This window comes from Ursus americanus, chromosome 14, assembly GCF_024610735.1.
Source record: "Ursus americanus isolate L20-20 chromosome 14, mUrsAme1.1.p, whole genome shotgun sequence".
In the NCBI taxonomy this organism is placed as follows: domain Eukaryota; kingdom Metazoa; phylum Chordata; class Mammalia; order Carnivora; family Ursidae; genus Ursus; species Ursus americanus.
Genome location: NC_142140.1, coordinates 32,914,091 through 32,938,390, shown reverse-complemented (window position 1 = coordinate 32,938,390; position 24,300 = coordinate 32,914,091). Strand labels below are relative to the sequence as shown.

At 43.6% G+C, this 24,300-nt stretch overlaps 1 protein-coding gene across 10 annotated transcripts in view; it reads right to left on the bottom strand.

The window, feature by feature from the left end:
• Positions 1 to 24,300, bottom strand: part of ARHGEF3 (Rho guanine nucleotide exchange factor 3) — a 295,453-nt gene that overhangs the window by 142,307 nt on the left and 128,846 nt on the right. For 2 of the 10 annotated variants that reach the window (XM_087866942.1, XM_087866941.1), the window contains exon 2: positions 20,534 to 20,598. The exons of the other annotated variants lie outside the window; for them this stretch is intronic. In XM_087866942.1, coding sequence (XP_087723068.1) covers positions 20,534 to 20,598 — 65 coding nt within the window. The remainder of the gene's footprint in view (positions 1 to 20,533; positions 20,599 to 24,300) is intronic. 10 annotated transcript variants of the gene reach the window in all.

Here is a 24,300-nt window from a genome sequence, read left to right as displayed (position 1 = left end):
ATTTCCCAGCACTGGAACCTAGTCTCCAGAGCACCCCTCACCCCAGACACTTCCACATGCCTCAAGTGTCAAATCCAGAAGACAAATGTCCTCTAGCAGCCTTTTTAATTAAGCCATGGCCAGTTAATCTGGGATAGAATGATCTCCTTAAGAAACCCACACATTTTACAAAATGAAAGCTGCATGGATTATCAACATGGATTTTCTTTTCAATTTCTGTTACAGGGGCTGGTAACTGACCACTGCCAGCAACAAAGAAGGAGCCTGATGGTTAAATTCTGGGCCCGAAGCAAAAATTTCACAAAGTATCACGTAGTCATTTGTTCACTTGCTTTATGCTCACCGAGCACTTGTGATGTGCAAAGCCCTGCTGTGGGTCTGGGGAGACAGCAGTGAATGAGCCAGTCATGCTCCTTGCCCACTAATTGGGAGTAAAAAGAAAACAAAATAAGTACCGATTATGATCTCTGCTGTGAACGAGTCAGATGAAGTGCTGAGACGGAGACTAGCAAAGGAGACCCAGTTTAGAATGATAATTTAATTTAGTATTTTGTTTTCTGGTTTTTGGTTGACCTTCTCATCAGACATAAGCCCATGAAGGTGGGACTTCATCTGTCCAGGTCGTATTTCAGACCCTGGTGCAGTATCTGATGCGTGGCTGACACCCCGTACGATAGTATTTGATTGTTTTGTGGATGCCCTTGGTCTTGCTCCCTTGGAGAATCTTGTCGTCTTCACCAATTACCCAAACTCAAGAGGGGCACAGGTGGAGGGACTGGAGGGGACCAAATGGGCACCCCTTCCACAGACTGGTCAGCCCAGTCAACTCAGGTGATGAAGGGTGTGCAGGTCCCATGCATGTGCTGCACACCCCACCCGGGAGCTTCTAAATTCCACCAGGAATTTCTAAACTATTGGAGAGCTGAGCTCATGACAATGATCTAAAGAACAGTTCACGGAAGAAATCATCAGTGGGAAATTTAAATCCTGGAGAGACAGACAAATGAGCATCTCAGAAAGCAGAGGGCGTGGCAGGACACTGCACTCATTTTGAACTTAACCAAAACGATTGATAATGACAACAGTCAGCTTTAGCCTTTTAAACACTCACTACATGCCGATCACAGAACTAAATCTTCATATGCATGATCTGATTCGATCCTTACTACCACTTCAGGAGGTGGGCAGGGACAAGTATAATTTCCACTTTGCAGAGGAGGAGATGGAGGCTCAGAGAGGGGCAAGGACTTGCCCAAAGTTCTATAATTAGCAAGGGGCAGAGCCTGGATTCATTGGGCTCCAAGCTATGTGTTTCCCCACTGCACTGTTCTGTCCCCGAGTCTGGAAGGGCACATCATATAGAGATGGTCTCTATATGTTGAGCACAAGGAGTTTGGGAGGAAACACCTTTATAACTTATTCTACTAAAGAACTGGCCTTGGGGCACCTGGTTGACTCAGTCGCTTAAGTGTCCGACTTGATTTCAGCTCAGGTCATGATCTCAGGATTGTGAGATCGAGCCCTACATCTGGCTCTGTGCTGGGTATGGAGTCTGCTTAAGATTCTCTCTCTCTCCCTCTGTCCCACCCCACTCCCTCTCTAAAAAAGAAAAAAAAAACAAGAATTGGCTTTGAAGACAGTACACCTAGGTAACATTCTGAGGTAACATAAAGTTTTCTAGTTTTAAAACTATCACTGCCTGCTATCAGGTGGGCTACAGATGAGCCAAGTCACCATTTTACTTCCCCTGTGCCTGGAAACCATGGGCAGGTTTATGGGTGGGGGGTGCGGCTCCTAGGCAGGAAGGGCACTGTGCGAACTGTCTGCATTTACACACTTGGCCTCACACGTTCTCATTAGCCGACTGGAGGAGCCATGGACCCACCCTGTTATTCTCGTTAAATTTACTGAAGCGAATACACAGTCCACTTCCCTTTCAACCATGAAAACAAAGCGCCTTGGGTGCTGTAGTCTACGCTGATTTGAGCACATGACTTTAAACCCCAGTGCCCTGTGCAGTGGGTCAATGAATAATTTCTGAATGAGTGACTAAAAGAAAGAATGAATAAAGGAGACCAGTGTTTTTGAGGTGACACCCTTCCCTTCCGCTAACCACCTGGCTGCCAAAATTAAATCAAAACCTCAAAAGCAACAATCACCGAAAGCTGACATTCTTCAACCTCAGATTTCCTTGGAGACTCAAAACCTGCACATTTAAGCTACAACTCTTGCTTTTAAAATAGGAGAGGTTTTTGTTTTTTTTTTTTCCTCACCAGTGAGGGCATTTATTTTCCTTAAAATATATGGACATGTTAAAAGAAATCATGGCTATTCAAACATTGGTCCAAGCCTGACACTGGTGACTTCCACTCCTCCTGTGAGAAGGAATGTCAGATTTGTTCAAAGGTGAGGCAGACCCATGATCAGGGCATCTATCCAGGCACTACCCTCAGCAATGGCATGGGGACTCAGTCTCTGTGCTTCAGGAGCAAGGAATCCAAGCATAATAACACCTCAACTGAAAGGGAATAGTCAACAGAACCAAATTGTACGTGAACTTAATGGACAGCTGAACCCTTTGTCTGAACAGCTGGGTGCTTATCTGACGCAGGCAGGAAAGGCAGTTACAGAGGGTGTGAATGTACTATTTGATTCCTTAGCCCTGTAGGTTACATATTTGATAAGGCACTTTCTAGAGGTGCTTGGGTGCTGGAAAAACTCTTTCATGCTTCTCAAATCAAAAAACAAGCAGCAGGCCCCTTTGTTAATTTGCAACAGAGCAAAGCCCTTTGTATATTTGGATGTGAGGTCTGATAGAAATATGGGTATGTCTGGATGGATCGAGTGGACTCTGCCTGAGACTCACTACTGGTAACACCATCCCGCTATGTCGACCTTAGATCTTCACCTGTGCTCCTTCCAACCCACCTTCAAGAAGCATCACCGCTCCTCAGGCCACTCAATGGCCATTTTTTTTAGGCTTGACTACCTCCTAATAGCACAAGGCAGACCACTCAATCTCATTTATAAATGGTCCAGCAACAACTACTTTTCTGGTGTTCTGGGTAAGCTCTCTGTGGAGAGCACTGACCCTATCCTTAGCTGATCAATGTTCAGAAGAGCTGGTCCAAGGGGCGCCGGGATGGCTCAGTTGGTTAAGTGCCTGACTCTTGATTTCGGCTCAGGTCATGATCTCAGGGTCATAGGATTGAGCCCTGCATAGGGCTCTGGGCTCAGTGGAGACTCTGCTTCTCTCCCTCTCCCTCTGCCCCTCCCAATGTGCACACTCTTTCCCCTCTCTCTCTTTCGAAACATAAATAAATAAATAAATAAATCTTAAAAAAGAAGGAGGAGGAGGAGGAAGTGGAGGAGGAAAAAGAGGAGGAGTTGGTCCAAGCCTGAATATCTTATCCTTACTGGGCTCAGCTTCCATTCTCTCTAGGCTCAAATCTTGGGATCCTTTGAGGTGTTAAGCCTTAGAATCCAAGGAGAATCACTGGGTGCTTTCTAATACACAAGCGAAGGGAAGTAGATGCCAGAACTGGGCACCTGCTATGAGCTAAGCACTGTGCTCGCAGTTTAAAGGATCTTTCCAGTTAAGCTTCTCTTTAACCCAGTTTAAATAAGTATTGCTGTGTTCGTTTTACACTGAGGGACACTAGAGCTCACTCAAGGTCACAAAATTCGTAAATGCTAAGAGGGATTTCTCTCTGGGCCAGCCTCATTCCCAAACCACTGACCTTTCTGCCACACAATGCTATTTCTCTTTTTATATTGTTTAAAAAGACTATGGACTCTGGGAAACAAACTGAGGGCTTCAGAGGGGAGGGGGGTGGGGGATTGGGATAGGTCGGTGATGGGTATTAAGGAGGGCACATATTGCATGGAGCACTGGGTGTTATACGCAAATAATGAATCATGGAACACTACATCAAAAACTAAGGATGTATTGTATGGTGACTAAAATAACATAATAAAAATTATTATTAAAAAAATAAAAACAATACGTGCTCTACTTAATGTGTTAAAAAATAAAAAATAAACAAACAATTATTTAAAACAATAAGTGTTTTAAAACAATATAAAAAGGCTCACAAGGCATTTACCTACATACCCGATGGAGATTAGGAGCATAAATGAGACAGACCTGAGTTCAAAACCAGCTCCACCATTTGCCGTTTGGTGTGATAAAGTCACTTCTTTATCCTTTCATTCATTCAACAGTTATTTCCTGAGGACCTACTATGGGCCAGGCAGTTTCCAAATGTGGGGATCCGTAAATGTCTATAAAACGCTTCTATAAGCTTTGATTTCTCCATCACAGGGTCATTCCAAGGAGTAAAGGAGATAAAATATTTTGAACAGGGCCAGGCAAATGGCGAAAGATTAAACCATGGTCATTATTATTGCTACTGTGGCTGTCACCCTAATTACTATTACGACTGCTGTCACTGCTGTTTTGTTGTTGTTGTTTGACATTGCGAGGTGGGCAGGGTGGGCAGGGTGGGCACCAGAGATGGGGATCCCGCAGGACGGTGGGTGACTGAGCTAGGACACAGCCTGACCCTCCTCGAACTGCCCACATCCCACAGGGGTCTACATGGATGCTCTCCGGATACCTCCAGTCACGTTTGCAGTGTTCCCACTCCTCTCAGAGACAGGGCAAATGCAAGGACTGACTTCATTTTAAATGGCTGAGATTGAATTGATTAGTGTTGGAACAGCCCTGTGATTTAATCACAGGGTTTTTCTATTTAATAACCAAGTGACCAGAGTAGCAAAAACGCACTGATGGAGGGAGTGCAGCTCCCGACCTGACAGCAAATGGCCCCTGATTAGTCGTTTGTAATTATTAAATTCAAACCAGATCTCAAACCTTTTTGATTTATCTCTTTGCTGGCAAACAGCTTTGGTGGTTTCAGAGGCTTTAATGCCTCCCTTTCATCTGTGCCTTCTTGGGGGAGCGATTAGCAAAGGATTTTGTGTTCTTGTACTTGCTCTTAGCTGGAGCTGGACGCACTAAACTCACGTTTGAGCAGGGAAAGGATCCGCAGTCTGTTTCCCTCCTGCCTGAAGCTCCAGCGGTGAGCCAGACAGAGGGACCCCTCCTCCATTTTTAATACGCTAGCTGGGGGGGTTTCCTCCTTATTTTTAAAACACCCTTCTCCAGCACCCAAGAACCTTGAGCCTTTTTTTCTAGACTCTTTAATGTGCTCATAGGGTAGCAAACCTGGAAATCAGGGTGCTCTCTGAGCTACGGGTAAATAAATCTTAACTCACACGAAATGTAATTTTGCATGTGGATGCCGTTAACTGTAGTCTGAAGATGTTAAGTGGGTGCTAAAGTCAGACGTGATGGCTTCACACCCTAGTCACGCCTTTCATTTGTTGTAGAAACTTTAGCGCATCATTTCCCCTCTCCACACCTGAATTTCCTCATCTATCAAATGGGAATGCAAAAGTGACTGTGAGAGTGGACTAGATCAATGTGGGTAAAGGGCTGAGCACAGGGCCTGGCACACAGGAACTGCTCAAGTATTAATTCAGCAGTAGTCGAAGCCACTGCAGCCGTAACAGCAAGGGAGAGCAGGCACCAAAGGAAAAAAAAAAATCACAGAGAAAATACGTAAAATGTATAAAAGTCTACCCATTCGCTTGCTTTTGGCAAACTAGGAAAAGCCCCAATTATTGATTTTGGCCATGGAACACCTGGCCCATAGCTTGTTTGGAAGCAGAGATGAAGTTGTCTCGGCCAAAGAAAGGTCCTTCTCTCCCGTGGGAAGAAAAACATGTTCAACCAGACAGATGGGAGGAGGGGAGAGCCAGCCAGCGTGTCACTGCCACCACTAGCCCTGCTAAGCAACCGGCAGCCAGAGTCACTGTCATTCCTGAAACACAGACCACTTTTCCCTCCAAAACACTCAAGGCCAGAGGAGAAGGAAAGAAAACAGAAAACTTGTCTACTGGTGCAGAGGGCTGGTGAGTATATTTTCCAGAAAAATAATCCTAGAAAAACTTCATTATAGGCATCAATTTAATGTGGGAGAAAAGGTTGTCATTCACAAAGATGACTTCAACAATAGGATGTGACAAGAACCACAAAATTGAATTAACCAGAGCACTTTTTTTCTTGACCTTCTAATAATTACTAAAATTATTTTATATTTTTTCTACTGGATCTCAGGTGCACCGAATTGGACTAATCACTTAAGTCCTTGGTTCATAACACATTACAATCCCTGGCCCTCTTTTATGTGTTTTTTCATTTATTTTAAACAGCATAATGAACTCCCATTTATTAAAATTCTTTGCATATGGAATGGTTTGAAGCCCTTATCAACAAAAATATTATTAATATAGTTTAGGGAATGTCCAAATAATTGCTTAATTTCTAGACAATCACTCTATGTAACCGATCAACTTAGATACTCCAACAATACAAGTCAGAGTCAAATATGCTTATGGTCCACGGTAATACTGGGAGCCTGATTTTACAAGGAGAGTTCTCCATTCCTTACTCATTTGTGTTCCTGCCTTTCCCTATCTAGAAAGCCCCCAGATACATTCCATGCATTCTCAAGTAGGTCCCCAAATGCTAACAGGCAGGCATTTAACCAGAGGGAGAGCAAGGCTTCCCTTTAGCCACTGGTCCCTGGACTATCTGCTCCTGGGGCACCTTGCCACACACAGCAGAGAGGAAGACCACTTGGAGAAATGGCTGCACTTGCTAAGATGCTCTGTAAATCCTGACAACTCATCAGAACAGCCTTTTAGATAGAGAAAAGTTTCCCTGGCAGAACCATGAGGTACTGCCTATCAGATTAGAACTCCCTCTCTCCTTCCCTTTGCTGGGTTTATAATGACAACTGTCTATTAAGAATCCACTGTATGGGGGCACCTGGGTGGGTGGCTTGGTCGGTTAAGCATCTGCCTTCCGCTCAGGTCATGAATCCAGGGTTCTGGGATTGAGTCCTGAGTCAGGCTCCCTGTTCAGTGGGGAGACTGCTTCTCCCTCTGCCTGCCACTCCCCCTGCTTGTTGTGCTCTTGCTCTCTGTTTCTGTCAAATAAATAAGTAAAAAAAAAAAAAAAAAAAGAATCCACCGAATGCTGGGTACTTTCCATAAGTGACATCCAATCTTTACAGCAGTATGAAGAAATGATTACACATGAGGAAGCTGAGGCTTAAAGAGTTTAAATGGCTCATCAAGGCTGCCCTGTACATGCACAAAAGAGATTTTATATCAGATTCGGCTAACTGTGTAGCCAGTACAGCTGGCCCACATCCCCAGGCAGCCACTATTCCCCTGCATTCCTGGGCTTTCTACAGGCCAGAAATGCTGGGGATTTAATGCCAACCAGAGCAGCCCTCAACCTGTGATGTACCGGAGTTGATACGTAAATAGCCCAGCTTCCTAAAGTTTGCAGGGACGACTCTGAGGTGTGGCCTCAGTCTTGATTATATATTGGAACCACCTCAAGGTTTAAAAAGCTCTCGTGCCTGGCTCCCACCATCCAGGGTGAGCATCAGGAGTTTCAAAAGCCCCCCAGGTAATTCTAACGTGCAGCAAAGTTTGAGAACCACTGTCCTACGTAGTGTCCCAAAAGCCCCCAGCAGGATTGAGCCCCAGCTGTCCACAGAGCTAACTGTTCCTGATTACTTCCTGCATCAGCTTCCTTCCCTTCCCTGTCTCTTTTCCCTGCTCCCTCACCGGTGCTTCTGGAAATCACTTCCCAAATAAACTACTTGCACTTGTATCCGGGTCTGTTTCTGTGGGACCGAGCAGAAGATAAGCTGAATATAGCTCTGTGCTTCTAACACTGGAAGTGTACTAGGAGGTAGGTGAAGCCACAGAATAAACACAGTCCATCAACTTGACTTTTCAGGAAGCCATGCCAGCCATTATTTATATATTTTAACAAGCACAGAACGTCAATTTACATGAGATTTTAAAGATAAGTCTGGGAAGAAATTTAAAATCAAGCGACCTTCACATTGATCTTCCCTCATACAAGACACACAAAGGGCTGAGTCCACTTCCCCTCTGAGCAGAGGTTGGGAAGTGTCCAGAAGCCAGAGACAGTCACAGCTCCTCCTTCTCCTGGCTGCATGGTCCACCCACAGTTCTACTCCAGCAGAGAGGAGTCCTGGTAAGACTCTATCAGGGGGCTTCCCTATACTTTTACCAAGATCCATGCACAAGGATGTTTGCTGTAGTATTGTTTATAACAGCAAGATACTGGAAACAAAATGTCCACCAAAAGAGACTGGTTAAATAAAACTAGTCCATCTGTATAATAAAAAACACAATGTTATTAGAAAGAATAGTGTAGAACCACACAATATATGGAAGGACCTCCAGGATGTATTGAGTTACCAAAATGATAATAATAGAATAATAATAAATAGTATGCACAGGATTTTTCCTGCTCTGTCAAATTCTTAAAATTGAGAGAGAAAAAATACTTACTCTCATGTACATACATACATACATACAACCTGATATATGCATTAAATTTTTTTCTGTAAGGAAGCACATGAAACTGGAGACAGAGCTAAGCATGTGTATATGTCATTTATTAATGTCATTATAAGTTATCTGGATACTGAGACAACTGCCTTTTCAGTGAAAGCTGTTTCCTCCCTTATGTATCTCCATACTAAAGAAAGATGACACACCTAAAACTTTTTTTTTAAATAGATACATGTAGGTAGGCTGGAATTGGAGGCATCAGAATGAATTCATGGTTACACACACACACACACACACACACACACACACACACACACTTGTATTTTTTTCCCTACTTCTATCTACTGAGAGGTGTAAAAGCATTGACACCCTAGCAGCTATGAACACACCCAGCACCCACATCTTGGTTTCTAAATACCATTCTTCACTAAAAGGACCCAGGGCAACTTGGAGAAAAGGCAGATTCCAGGGCTAGGGCAGGGAAAATACAAGAAGAACCTGGAACATCTTTTTGTTTCAGGAAGTAATGAAGTGCTCTAAGAATGATGGATAGAGTCACCAGGTTGCAGGGCTCTCACCAGCCACGTCTGAGACAATCTCAGCATCAGGTGAATGATGATAGTAATGGACCATCACCCACCAAATAAAATAGGAATCATGAGCCCACGGTGACATAAATAATTGAATGAATAAGTGATGGAGAAGGGAAATTTCTGCACAGTTGCAACACTAATAGATGAGATGATGGGGCACCAATAGATGCTAAAACTAGTAGGTAAACATTTCATGACAAACAGAACGCTCCAATAGTTTCTATTTACTTGTTACCTAAAAAGGGTACAATCATAATTTCACAATGGAGAAACTTACAAGATGCCACTTGAACTAAGTAATCAAAACTAACATCACCAATACTGGGACAAACTGATATCACAAATCCCCTGATGTGTTGCACTGAGAAAGACACCATATCACTCCTATAAATATTCCTGTGAAAAATGCACAGCCTAAAAAAAGTATCCTCCCATAACTCTGGATATTTTTTAAATGCATAATCTGAATCCAATCATATGAAGAAATATTTAATAAACCCACATTGAGGGAAACCATATAACACAACTGGCCTCCACTCTTTAAAACTCTCAAAATCAGAAATACCAAGAAAGGCTGGGGGACTGTTCCAGACTAAAGGAGGCTAAAGAATACAAAACAATAAATGCAATGCATGACCCCGAACTGGATTCTGGACCAGGAAAAATAATAGCTATAAAATATTGTGACCATTGGCAAATTTTAAAAATGAATGGATTAGTTAATATATTCTGTCAATATTAAATTTCCTGCTTTTGATAATTACACTGTATGAGAGGCTGCTCTTGTTCTTACACTGAAGTATTTGGGGCCAAAGGGACATGTCTGTAACTCAATATCAAATAGGGACAGAAAAATAATTTACATTTATGTATTATACAAATGTGTACATATATAGCTTCTATATGTGTGTGTGTGTGTGTGTGTGTGTGTATACACACATCCCTCCCCTCGAAACAATGTACTTGAATATGCCAACAATCTCTCTTAATCTAGCTCTTCTGAATACTGCCTCCAGAGGCACCTGGAGCCTTGGGAAAAGCCAAAGACTGTCCATGTACCAAAGACCTCTCATCCAGACCTACTAGAGTTCATCAGCTCCAGTTTTCAGAGTAGTCTTGACTAACTTGAGAATAATGCTCTTGGCAAAAGTCTGCAGAGAAGCCATCAGGACAATAATGTGAAAGCCAGTTACCATTTCTGATGAGATATCTGGAAAGGTGTCGACTGTGATTAGAGGGACATTTTCCTTCTGCAGTTGTCTTTGAAAGTGGAGGAGGGCCTCACCACAACCCCAAATTACAGGAGGGAGGCAAAGGGCCCCCAAACGCCAGGGACATGCAGGTATTCAGGGCACCCCTCCTTCATGGCACTATCAAGTCCTGTCAAGTTTTGAGTAAAAAGCAAAAGTTGTGGTGAGCCACAAATGAGTTGCAGGGAGTGGGGGAAGTACTCTGTGCTAAATTTTCTAATCCTGAATTTTTGCTTCAAAGCCCATCCCAATCACTTTTATCCTGAAGTCTGAAACCAAGGTCTGGATTTCGCAGAATCAAAGCATATTTATCCAGCATTTAATCTATTTCCCAGAAAATCAGTGTTTTGCAAAGAATAGAATTCTTTCATGCCCAGAACTTCCCTAGACATTTCTAAGGTGTAACCCAACACACAGAAAAGGTTCAACAAATGTTTGTGGACTGATACATGGGAACAAGTGAATACACTTGCCCACAAAAAGGCAAATATAAGGCCACAGAATTTCCTGTCAGGAAAATTAAAACACCAAGAAGTCCATCCATAAAATTTCATTTTTGATTCTCAGGCCCACAGTATTCAATTCTTTTTTTTTTTTTTAAAGATTTTATTTATTTATTTGATAGAGACAGAGACAGCCAGCGAGAGAGGGAACACAAGCAGGGGGAGTGGGAGAGGAAGAAGCAGGCTCATAACGGAGGAGCCTGATGTGGGACTCGATCCCAGAACGCTGGGATCACGCCCTGAGCTGAAGGCAGACGCTTAACTGCTGTGCCACCCAGGCGCCCACAGTATTCAATTCTGACAACAGAACCCAGGAACAAGAGACTCACATAAAAGAATTTCACTGTATGGGTCATTCATTCAACAAAGACTTCATTGAGCACATATTATGTGGTAGGCACTATGCATGCTAGACACATTGCTTAACAAAAGAGAAAAATGTGCCTGCCCTCAGAAACAATATGGTCTAGTTGGGGACGGAGAATCAAGTAGGGGACAGAGACAATAAACCAGTAAGCAAACAAACAAGCTAGTTTTCGTGTACCAAGAGTTACGAAGAAAGTAAACCAGGGTAACACAAAAGCCTGTGAAACAGGTTAGAGGCAGAGACACTAGAGAGAGATGTCAAAGAAGCTTCTTAGAAGACAGACATTTGAAAGAAACCTAAGTGATGGTATTGGAGCTAAGGGATACATGTGGAGCAAGAGTTCCTTTTTTTTTTTTTTAATTAATTAATTAATTTGAGAGAGAGAGAGCAAGCATGCACGAACAGGGGGAGGGGGAGAGGGAGAGAGAATCTTAAGCAAACTCCCCATTGAGTGTGACTGCCACTCTCACCACCACCCCCCCCCCCCCCGCCACAGGGCTCTATCTCACAACCTGAGATCATGACCTGAGCAGAAACCAAGAGTCCCACGCTTATCCAACTGAACCACCCAGGCAACCTGAGGAAGAAGTTTCTAAAGGCCTCTCATCATCGAAGGTTCAAGTTCTCTCACACGTCCCCCACACAGTACCCGATGCTTGTTCTAATGGGTCAGTGCCCGGCACCTATGGTGCTCACATACCCGACAACTGTTCTGATTGGTCAGTGCCCATGCACATGTGGTGGTTCCATATCTGACACCTGTTCTGATTGGTCAGTGCCCATGCACCTGACATATGTTCTGATTGGTCAGTGTCCATGCAGGCTATTGTTTGCATGGAATTGAGGCAATTTTCCTTCTCAGTTTATTTGAAAAGGAAACAGGGTGAATAATTTTATTCTTCCTCCTTTGTGTTATTGATAGCCATGAAAAAAGTCCTGAATTTCTGAAGACTTGTTAATTTCCTCTAAGACCCTGTGTAAAATCAGGTTGTGGCCCACCTCCCTATCTCCATTCTCATTGTCTCCGCTCTGAGCTCTGGCCTCCTATAATCCCAGTTCCTCTTCTTCCCTGCTCCCTCATGCCTGGAGCCCTCTTCCCTTTCCCCTTTCTCACAGTTAACTCCTCATCTTTCAAATGCCAACCCTGTCAAGGAAGTATTCCAAGATGGTTACAAACCAGATCAAATCTCCCACTTATATCCTCTCAGCATCATGTGTTTCTTCTTTGTTGTACTAACCCATCAAAATGTCACCATTTACTTGTGTGATTCCTTGATTAATGTCTGTCTCCTCCCTCAGAGCTGAGTTCAATGAGTGAAAACACCAGATCAATTTTCACCCATTGTGGCACCTCTAGCAGCTTCCACTGTGAGGGCACACAGAGTTTAATGCTTTGCTGTCACCATCTTGAAATTCTTAGAAAATTTTTAACAAGGGCCTTGCATTTTCATTCTGCTCTGGACCCCACAAATTATGTAGCCAGTCCTGAAAAAGAAAGAATGTAGAGGGACTCTTCTGTGATTGATACTCATTCTGATACCACTTTCTGGTTCTGAGGCCACCATCCCTAAAAACCCAAAGTTTGATGGCCAAGCATCTATTCATTTAACTATTACACAAAAAATTATTGGGAAACTCTACTTGCCCCCAGAGTGGAGCCCTTCTGAGTGCAGAGCCCTGTCCAGGAAGCTTGCCCTACTCCTGCCTTTCCCTTGGAGGTCCTCATCCCCTATCACTTCCAGATGCTTCTGACTCTTCTGATATATCCTGGGGTATAGGTCATCCTGGACTTCACCACTCTCTGAACAGCCTAGGTTTCATGGGACAGGACCTCCCTGGCATGGGCCCAACCCTGAAGACAAGAAATTCTTTCCCTGTTAGAACTTCAGTTCTGCCTTCTTGGCCTGCCTTTTGGCCAAGTCAAAACAGAAACTCTATTCTGCAGAAGCATCTTTTTAATCTCCCTAATTTTGAAATCCTGGTTCTCCTCAGGATGTTGAAAAATCTTGCCAGAAATGGCTCCCTGAGCTTGACAACGCTTTCCTGCTGTGTTTCAGCCAGGCTTATCATTGATGCATCTGTAAATGTTTACCTGAGAGGCCAAAGACCCACAGTGTTGTTCTAGTCACTGGATGTCTCCCACTGGCAAACAACCGATGAATGCCACACAGTGAACTAAATTTACAGGCAAATTCAGGAACACCAAGTTTGTTAGCAAATTGTAATACCATATTGAAGGAGGGATAGAAAAAATGGAGACTGATGTCACTCATCAGAAGAGTACCACCAACATGTTAGGGAGAATGCCAGAGAGAATCGAGCATGAAGAATTTCAATATATTTTTGAATTCAGAGAAAGAAAAGTGATACGTTGCTTAAGACCATTTGGGTATATACCTCGGGGTAGTGCTTCCCAAAAGATAGGTCTGATACCTCAGTGGTTTGTAAGATCATGTTAGGCAGAGTGCTTACCAGCTGTCTGAGCTTGCACTCCACCCAAAGCAGATCCTGGGGTAAAGATTTAGGTATAAGCTTTTTACGTGGGAGCCAATCCCCAGAAAGAACTATAGGGATTGGGGAAGTGAGACGCGGAAAGGAGGGAAGCCATTAACGGAGCAAGCAGGTGATGGTTACAGCCATGAGCAGCCAGAGTTCAAACCACTGGGGACCCACTGAGAGAATTATGTAGGACATTGCTTATAATTTTCCACTGAGGGATGAGTTGGGGCAAGTATTTAATCCACTAAGGGCTCCTCAGAATGTTAACCCCCTTGGCTGGAAATCCCCTCGGTAGAAGGACACAGAGAGTCGTAGGTGGGTACAGGGGACTCTGTAGGTGATATTGGTGGGGTACCTGGAGAGTCGGCTTTACTCACAACAGATCACATAATAAGAAAGTCATTAACGTGGGGTATCTGTGTGGCTCACCCAGGTAAGCATCTGCCTTCGGCTCAGGTCATGAGCCCAGCGTCCTGGGATCGAGCCCCATATTGGGCTCTCTGCTCAGCGGGGAGCCTGATTCTTCCTCTGCCACTCCCCCAGCTCGTGCTTTCTCTCTCTCAAATAAATAAAAATCTTAAAAAAAAAAAAAAAAGTCATTATGTTTTCAATTCACTAACCAGTCTGAATCCATCAGAGAGAAAGGCTGGGCTTGGGCTACCTCACCTTGAACGCCCACCTAAGCTTACCAACCTCAGTCTTTCTCTTCTGGGTACAGAGGCTTGGGTAACAGTACATAGCTAGAATTTAGTTACATTGTTTTGTGCATATTTACTTATTTAATAGTTCCATTCTATTTATGGCAAACATACTGGTTTTTCATTTATCACAATAATACAAACTTCCCACCAGAGGTAAATATAAGAGAAAAAACTGTTGTTTTGCAGAAAATTACTAAGTATTTTTCATTGTGGAAGGCTAAGGTAAAAGGTGATCCACAAATGAGTGAGGTTTAGGAAACACCTTCTTTATGGAAAATCCACCTTGTAATTGTCACACAAAGTAACCGTCCCTTGTGTTTTGCCCATGACAAGCACAGAAAAAGCAACACTATGATGCCCTCCCCCTGGGGATGACTGCAAGGGGACTCCTTTTTCCCGTGCCTTCTGGAGAGGATCTGTAGCCTTCTGTCTGCCCAGTCATGGATTAAAAATGAAATTCGTATCTAATAGGTCTAACTTTAGCCACAGGAAATGGGAGTGCTTGGGACCCAAAGGGTTAGCCATACTTTGTTTGAGGATGGGCACATTATCTTTACTGAACCTTCTTCCTTCCCCTTTTTGGGAGGGGAGGGGGTGGAGGCTAAGGTTTGGGGAACAGACAGGAAGGGAGGCCTGCTGGATCTGTTTCCTGGTCTCCTTTGTGGGAGATCTCTCCCCTCTCTGCTGCCAGTCCTGGCACTCAAATTTATGCTACATCTCATTAGGACCAAGTGGTGCCCACTTTTAAATGTTTTATAAAAGAGATTTTGATGATGGAAACCACCCAAATGAGGAATTTAAAAGCCCTCTATGTTGCAAGCATCTAGACACCTTCACTGCAGATATGAAATGCTTCTGTGGAAAAAAAAGAAAATTTAAACCTGGGTTTTAAAAGCGTATATTTGTCTATCTTCTCTGGCTTTATTACGACGCACACAATTTGCAGAAATCCGTTTTATAAATTTTTATCAGAAGCTACCAGATCATAACTGATGTTATCCTTCTCATAAAGATATCTGATGCATAAGTAGTAAAATACAGTGAACGAGGAAAAATTTTTAGCTGCTTGTTTTCTATTTTTTAAGGCTCTGTGACCTCAGGCATTTCACTTTCCCTCCCTGGATCTCAGCTGCATTATCTGTGAAATGAGGGAGTTGGACCAGGTGACCTCTAAAGTTTCCTTCTGCCATTGTCTGGATGTGGCAACATGGAGCCAAGGAGCATGCTGAGTGGGAAACATTTTCTAGACATACATAGGAGATTCTCAACTTACCTCAAAATCACGGATTACAATCCTATCTGTAAGCAATATTCTTGAAACAAAAGGTCTGCGTGCAGACCCGGCATAGCCTAGTGAACTGCACAAAGAAGGCGGCCCACAAATGGGTAGCGAGTGAATGGACGGAGGCACCTTCCCCGGGCACCTTTTGAGGACCCACAGCTAATGCCAGCAATGGTCCATGGAAGAGAACAGAAAATGCAAGAGGTAAGGAGAAGAAAAAAACGGAAGGAGACTGAGCAAGGGAGAGGACAGGAGAGGAAAAGGCAAACATACATAAATAGTCAATGCTGGTTATTCGCAGCAGCTATGTTCTATAAAGTCTCCTCCAACAGTGAGCAAGTGAACGCAGGGCTAAGTTTCTGCAAGCCTCTGGTCACAACACGTTCATCAGCCAATCAAGACATAATCTTGCTTTATGTGTGTTTCTAGTTGTAGGCACCTTCTTTGATATACATTGTTGATTCACTGACATTGAACTCACAGCCAACAGCACTATAACTTGTACTAAAAGGAAGCCTACTGAAAACTCGTATATTCTCTACAAGGCACCCTGCAGCCATCCTGTGCTTAGACAACACTTCATTGCTACTCTCAGAGAAATTGCATTTTAAATAATGATATCAACAATAGCACAAAAATATGAAAAACATGGTACTAAAAAGACCACAAAAAAGACACTTGTTTACAGAATGAGAGCATGAACAAGAAGGCAGAATGCAACCTTGACTGACCTCAGGTGAGAAGGTGCCTATCAAGTCATTCAAATTTTTTTTTTTAAGATTTTTTATTTATTTGTTTGACAGAGATAGATAGCCAGCGAGAGAGAGAACACAGCAGGGGGAGTGGGAGAGGAAGAAGCAGGCTCCCAGCAGAGGAGTCCGATGTGGGACTCGATCCCGGAACGCCGGGATCACGCCCTGAGCGGAAGGCAGACGCCTAATGACTGCGCTACCCAGGCGCCCCAAGTCATTCAAATTTTTTGCTGCTCTATTCGTGTCTGTGAATGATGACAAAAGTGCTCTGGGTATTGATTTTGGGGTTACAAGTATAATTTAGCAAGTGGGCAAATATGGAATTTGTGAATGGTGAGGATGGACAGTATGTATGTATATTTATATGAGTCCGTGTGTATGTAGAGAGAGAGAGAAGTAAAAAAAAAAAGAAAGAAAGAAAGAAAAAAGAAACAAAATACATGAAATAAGGAAATGAGTATTTCACCCAAAAGAGCTTTGGAGTTCACGGTGGGGTCACGCCCTGCACAGAGTGAGAACAGTGTTACCCATGTTGCTCCACACCCTTTTTAATCTGAGAGACACAAAGATGCTTCATGCGGGACTGGCTATAATGTTTGCAGAACTCAGAGCAAAATGAAAATGCAGGGCCCCTCGTCTGAACATTACTGAGTTTCAGGTCAGCTACAGCAGAGCATTAAACCACATAGGGGGCCCTTCTGAATGCAGGAAGGACCCTATGCACCTGAATAGGTCACAGGCTAGAGAAGCAGGCCTTGGTTTCAGGATCACAGGGAGGCCTGAGTCGGGTGAGGACATGTGATACTATACTTGTTTGCCCAAAGCCTCAGGTCTTGGATTAATGCCTCAGATTGGGCTTTACCCCAAATACCAGCCTAGGAAGTGCAGAAAAACCCAATTTCTCTTCCTTTGTGGCAGATCCATGTGGCCCCAAATTACAGCAAACACCACAAGAGCAAGCAGGGTTGACTGGGTGATTTCTATCTCAAATAAAGAGTGGGGGTCCCCAATTTTTTATTCTTTCCTTATCCAGAAAACCAGAGTACAGAAACTACCTCTGTGTGTTCACACATTCACACATAAAAGTGTGTGTGCTTCCTGGAGGCAAAGACTCTTTCTGAGTCGTCTATAATTCAGACTTTAGTAACTGATGCTCTGAGGTGAGGAATGGGGGTAGCACTGATGGTGGGCTTAGGGTTAAAACAAGATGCCATTTCCCACCCACCAGATTGGCAAAATTAAAAAATCTGACAGCACTAAGGGTTGGAGAAATGGGGATTCACATAAGGTTGGAGGGAGGGTCACAGACAGGAGAACAACTTGACAGCATCTAGTCAAGCTAGAGATGTGCATTTTGTCCTGCCCAGCCTTCCACTTGCAGGGAGCCACTCCAGAGTAATTCCTGCAGGTGCTGGGCACAGAGCAACCCCTGCATGGATGTTTATAACGGGAAAGCACTGGAAATAACAGGAATATCTATTCGTGCAGAAGTGGAGGATGGGACATGTACCAACAGCCCTGTCAGTCAAAACGGATCCATCAAGCAAGCTCCCTCTTTCACGCATACCTGCCCAGACCATGTCTCTGCTCTGAGATGTATGCTCTGGCCCTGCTAGCTCATGCCCCCTACCTGATTCACATTTGGAGAGCACTTTTGTTTCCCTAGAGTTTACTCTGATCTAATCAGAATCATAAGCACTCCAGGCCTCCTTGCTTTCAGACCAGTGTTTCTCAGATTTTTTGGTCTCAGGACCCCTTTACACTTTTAAAAATTACTGAGGGCCCTGAGGGACTTTTGTTTGTGTGGGCTACATCTATCAATATTTATAGTATTAGAAAAGAAAACTGAGAAATTAAAAGAAACCATTCTTTTAAAAAGTAGTAAGTGTATTACTTGTTGCTCTAATCAACATACTGTAATGAAAGTTAGGGGTGCCTGGGTGGCTCAATCAGTTAAGAGTCCAACTGTTGATCTCAACTTAGGTTTTGATCTCAGGGTTGTGAGTTCAAGCCCCACATTGGGTTCCATGCTGGGCATGGTGCCTACTTTAAAAAAAACACACACATATTTTAATGAAAATTAACTATCTCTTCAAAAACAAAAACACAGTGAGAAGAGCAGCATTGTTTTATACTTTTACAAGTCTCTTTACTGTCTGGCTGCATAGGAGACAGCTGAGTCACGTATCTGCTTCTGTAATCAAGCCGCTATGATTATTATTTTGGTAGACACATATAAAGAAAACCTGCTTTGTAGTGATGTAGTTCATTTCTAGGTCTTGAGGACTCCTAGGGCTCCACAGATCACACTTTGGGAATCACTGTTTCAAATCATTCTACACTTTGCCCAAAGTTGTCTTCCACACAAACACAATCACATCCTTTCCTGCTTCCTTCAAACTGTCAATGGCTGCCTGTGGTCCAAACTCGGCTCACAAAACCCTTCCCATGTGGCCATTCCAGTGCCTGTCCAAACTCCACACCACCCTATTTTATATACTGAGTACTCTGCCCACCACCGGGTACATACAGATGCCTGAATCTGTCCTGCTTGTTCATGTCTCTGAGCCTCAGCCTTTCTCCTGCCATAAGGACGCCTATGCATCTTTTACAAGTCAATCCAAAGACCACCTCCTCTAGGAAGCCTTCTATGATTCACTCTTGTCTTAGAGTTTCCTCTTTTTGTGTCTTATTTATTTTTTGGCTAGATAATTCAAGTGCGTGAGATTAAATTCCAAAAAGATATACTCTACTGTGATAAGTAGACATCTCTTCCACCCCAGCTATCCCTCCCTCCCCCAGGAGGCAACCACAGTGATAGGCTCCTTCTGCCTGCTTCCAGAGCTGCTTTAGACATAAATAAGCAAATCACCTCTTTTACCCAAACAGTAACATACTATATACACTGTTCACACTTGGTTCATGCCATATCTTACACAGCCTTCCATGCCGTCAAACATTGGCCTTGTCTTTTAAATAGTTGCCAATTACATTTTCCAAACGTACCATAACTTATTTATCTAGTCCTCCATTGACAGGGTATATGTGTGGTGTTTGATCTTTTGCTGCAGCAAATATCCTTCTACATAAACCAGTCCACATGCATAATAGACCCTATAGCATTAACATCTAGGACTGGAGCTGCTGGGCCCAAGGGCATATATACTTGAAATTTGATAAATATGGCCAAACCGTCCTCCATAAAAACTGTTCTAATTTATCATCCCACTGGCCATACATGAAAGGTCCTGTTACCCTCATCAAACAGTGTTAACCTACTTGTTAATCTCTGCCTATGTAGTAGATGAAAAATGCTACCTTGTTCAAGTTTAGGTTGATATTTCTCTAACAAGATCAAATCCCTAGAGTTGTACTTCCGTATATGATAGCCATTAAGTATATGTGGCTGTGTAGATATAATTTTAATTCATTAACATTGAATAAAATTTAAAACTCAGCTCCTTAGCTGTATTAGCTGCACTTCCAGTGCTCCACAGCCATCTGTCCAACAGTCTCTATAGGAGGCAGTGTAGATACCAGCATTGTAAAAGGCTCTACTGGACAGTCTGCTCCAGACCCGCACTGCCCAATGGCTACCATGAGCCACATGTGGGTACTGAGCACTTGAAATGTGGCTCGTCTGAACTGAGATGTGCTCTAAGTGGGTAATACACACTGAATTTCAAAGACTCCATATGAAAAAGAGAATGTAAAATGTCTTCTTAATTTTTATATGGATAACATGTTGAAATGCTAATATTTGGATATACTGGGCTAGATAAAGTATTAAAATGAATTTCGCCTCTTTCTTTTTCTTTCAATGTGACTCCTAGGAAATTTTAAATGACGCATGTGGCTCGCATCTCTTTCTCTGGGAGAACAATGCTCCAGAGGGCACAGTGCTCTGTTGAGACTTGGATGTTACCATTTTTCTTTGTAACACAGAAATAAGTGTAGTCACTCTTGCTCTAAAGAAAAACAGACTCATCGGACTCTCTTCTTCCTCCTTGCCCTTCCCCGCCCCATACACACAGGGTGGGCAACAAAAAAAGAAAGGGCACGATGGTCCCGATGATGAAAGATCAGCTCTAAAACAAACCAGTGCACTTCCCACCTGGGCGGTCACAGGCAGGAACCAGTGGCATCGCTGACCCCGAGCAGGGACTGATTTCCTGGTGGCTGTTAAAACAATGCAACAGAGAACAAAGTGCCTTCAAAACTAAGAATAGAAGAATGGCTCCAAATAAGATTTCCAGGACTCTGCAGGAACAAACTCCCCCTGTGCACCAACCCTAACCCGCCTTCCACCCTTGGCTTGACAAGAGTCCCTCTCTCAGCCCCAACCCTCCTGCATTCTCAGTAGTCTGTACACATAGTTCTGGGTGATGACTTAGGGATACAGTGGGAAGGCGAGACCAGGGAAAGAGGTGACAAGGGCTCTGCCCTAAAGGGCTCACACCACAACGGTTCTATGGTTGAGACAATGGCATATATGTTTCTGTCATCTGTGTCTTTGACTTTGGATATGAAAGTCAAGAAAACTCAAGTTTTGTAACATGATCTATAACTCTGATAGATGAGAATGACACTGTTTTCTAACCGGGTACTGAGGGAATGAGACCTAATTGTATCTGAGCATAAGTTACCTGGTTGGAAGAAAACATTAATTTATTATTATTAATAATATTATTAATATTATTATTAGCTGTGTGCCTTTGGGCAAGTGAACTAACCTCTCTGGGTCTCAGTTTTATCAACTATAAAATAAAGGGGCTGCCAAAGAAAATTAAAACACTAATTCAAAAAGAGATATGCACCCCCATGGTTATAGCAGCATTATTTACAATAGCCAAGATATGGAAGCAGCCCAAGTGTCCATCGATAGATGAATGGATAAAGAAGATGTGGTACACACACACACACACACACACACACACACACCCTGGAATATTACTCAGCCATAAAAAAGAATGAAGTCTTGCCATTTGCAACAACCTGGATGAGCTAGAGAGTATTATACTAAGTGAAATAAACCGACACAGAGAAAAACAAATAACATATGATGTCACTTATATGTGGAATCTGAAAAACAAAAAGCTTCAATACAGAGAACTAACCAGTGGCTGCCAGAGGGGAGGCAGGTGGAGGGATAAGTGAAATAGGTGAAGGGGATTAAGAGGTACAAACTCCCAGCTACAAATTAAATCAGAGATGAAAAGTATAGCATAGGGAATATAGTCAATAATCTTGGTAACAACTTTGTATGGTGGCAGATGGTGATTACGGTGATCACGATGAGTGCTGAGTAATGAACAGAACTGTCAAATCACTATGTTGTGCACTGAAACTAATATAATATTGTACGTCAACTATACTTCAGTAATAAATTTTTTAATAAAAATAAATGAAGTTAACGGGGCTGGATTATATGAGATTTCCTATCTCATCTAGTCCAAAAGTTTTGTGACCTGATGCATATGCAAACAAGATATCACTAACCCCTTCATCCACCTTCTCTCACTCACTTAAAAAACACTCATTAATATGAGCCAGACCCTGAGCCTGATGCTGGCATACAAATATGGAAAAACATTTCTTCCAGTGGATGAAGGTCTTAAGAGAGGGGAGGAAAGAGAAGGGGAAGGCGATGGACGGGAATGAATACTTGCAGAGGAGTTCTTTACCTGGGGCCTTGGGTCTGCAGAGAAATTTTCACATCTCTGAGCAGTTTTCTGAAGAGAATACTCAAAAATGCATGTGATCTCCCCAAAAGCAGAGGGCTAGGGATTTAGAGAATCTATGATAGGCCAGGTATCATGCTAACTAGATTCTTAGTATGTGATGGGTACTTAAAGAGTTAGCACCCAAGGCAGTCCACAAAGTGTATGGGAACAGGTGCATGAGGGATTCGATCCGGAGCCTTTCTGGTGCAAAGCCTGCCTCTTTCCCCATATCAGGGATGATCTCGATTATAAGCATTCAGCAGGCCAAAACAGTATCCCGCTTGTTTGACCTGGGATGATTGCACCTGCCCAACCAGAGGTTGCAGGATAAAAAGGCAATAACCTCTATGAAATACCGATCACCAGTTAGCACTCCAGAGGCACTACAGATACTCATCCACTAGATACTTGTTCAGGACCTACAGCATGCCAGGCCTTGGGCTAGATGTCCTTACCATCTTCGTCATTTATTGTGACTATATTTATCCTCCTCCAACATGGCAGAGCGCCCCACATAGATGTGGGCTGAGTGAGTAAATAGTGATGATCTCTGTAGTGGACTAATTTATTCTTCAGCAAACTTTCATGCTCTCTCCTGACTTCCATGGTTTGGACCTGTTACTTGCTCCAACCGATGAAATATGGGTGGAAGGGACAGAGGACCAATTCTGAGCCTAAGCCTTAAGGGACATCCTATATTCCTGCTTCCTCCTTGGGACTTTTGACCTCCACAGGGGAAGAACAGACATGGGTAGCTAGTGGACCCATGTGGGGCAGACTGCCTGCATCAACCCGCACAGCTGTGAACGTAAGAACAGATGCTTGTTGTCTGCCACTGAGCTGGAGTGGTTGTTACTCGGCAAAAGCTGACTGAGAGCTCCTTGACCCAATCCAGAGATTTCAGGAAGAGCATGGCCTTGGCTTCTCTTACTTCTCGTTAAGGAGGGATTTCAGCAACTAGATTATTTCTTGTCTCTCTCTACCCCATTTTCTCTGGGCGGGTAATGTCCCATTCAAAGAAGATAGAAAAGGCTACAAAGACCCATAATTTGGGCATCTTGGCCCCTGACACAGAGACAGGCACAAAGCTGGTTCTCAGGCCCTGCCTGGTGAATGAAAAGGACGGGCTGACTGTCCATTTTGGTGGGATGAGCATTGTGAACACTGGTAGCAGGCAGCAACCTCGGTCTCAGATGCTCAGAGCCACTGGCGCTGTGGTCCCCCAAAGTACAGGAAGTGGCTGGGGGGAGACAGAATATCACTTCAGCCCACACGCAGTAGACCTGGATGTATTTATTATAATGTATTTTAGGAAACACATTAGAGCATTTAGTGACTCCGCAACTGAAACCAAGAGTCGGATGCTTAACCGACTGAGCCACCCAGGCGCCCCAATCATAGCTACCATTTCTGAGCACTGACACAAGATAAACTGTTTTAAGGGTTTCACAGGTATTATTTTATAAACTTCTCATGGTAACTGAGACAGATACTACCATGATCTCCATTTTGCAGGTGAGGTAACTGAGGCCCAAAGAGGTAAAGAACCTGCCCAAGGTCAAGTGGCAGTGAGGATCTGGACCCAGACAGTCAAGCTCCAGGATCCAGGTTCTTAAGAGCAATGTCTCCATTGGAGAACCTGGTACACAATGAAGTTCAGCATTACCCAAGGTTAACTGCAAAACCGAGACCTTGAGCCTCAAATTCCTGACTCCCAGCGAGCTACTAGCCTTGCTCTACAAGAAGCAAACACTGTGGCTACAGCACCTGGAGTTTCTGGCGAGGGCTGGGTGGGGTCTGCAAGAAACAAAGGGGAGAGGTGGTAAATGCCACAAGGAAGGGAAGAGATGGGGACATAAGGCTGCCAATCAGAGGCAGAGGCTCAACAGATGTGGAGAGCTAGAATATGGCCAGAATTGTCCAGAAAAACAGGGCTGACAGAGCAAGGGTTGGCACACAGGGGCTGCTTCCGGAGCTCTTCCTAAGAGACCTGCCCACCCTGGTCAGCATCGGGAACTGGTTTTCCCTAAGTGACATCCACATAGTCTATATTTAGGTCCTAAAGTCACCCATTGTTTCTGTCTGGGTGGACATGGGGGGTCACCACCCGGACCTCGCCCTCTCCGAGTCATACCTCTGTGTGTTCTATCAAAAGAGG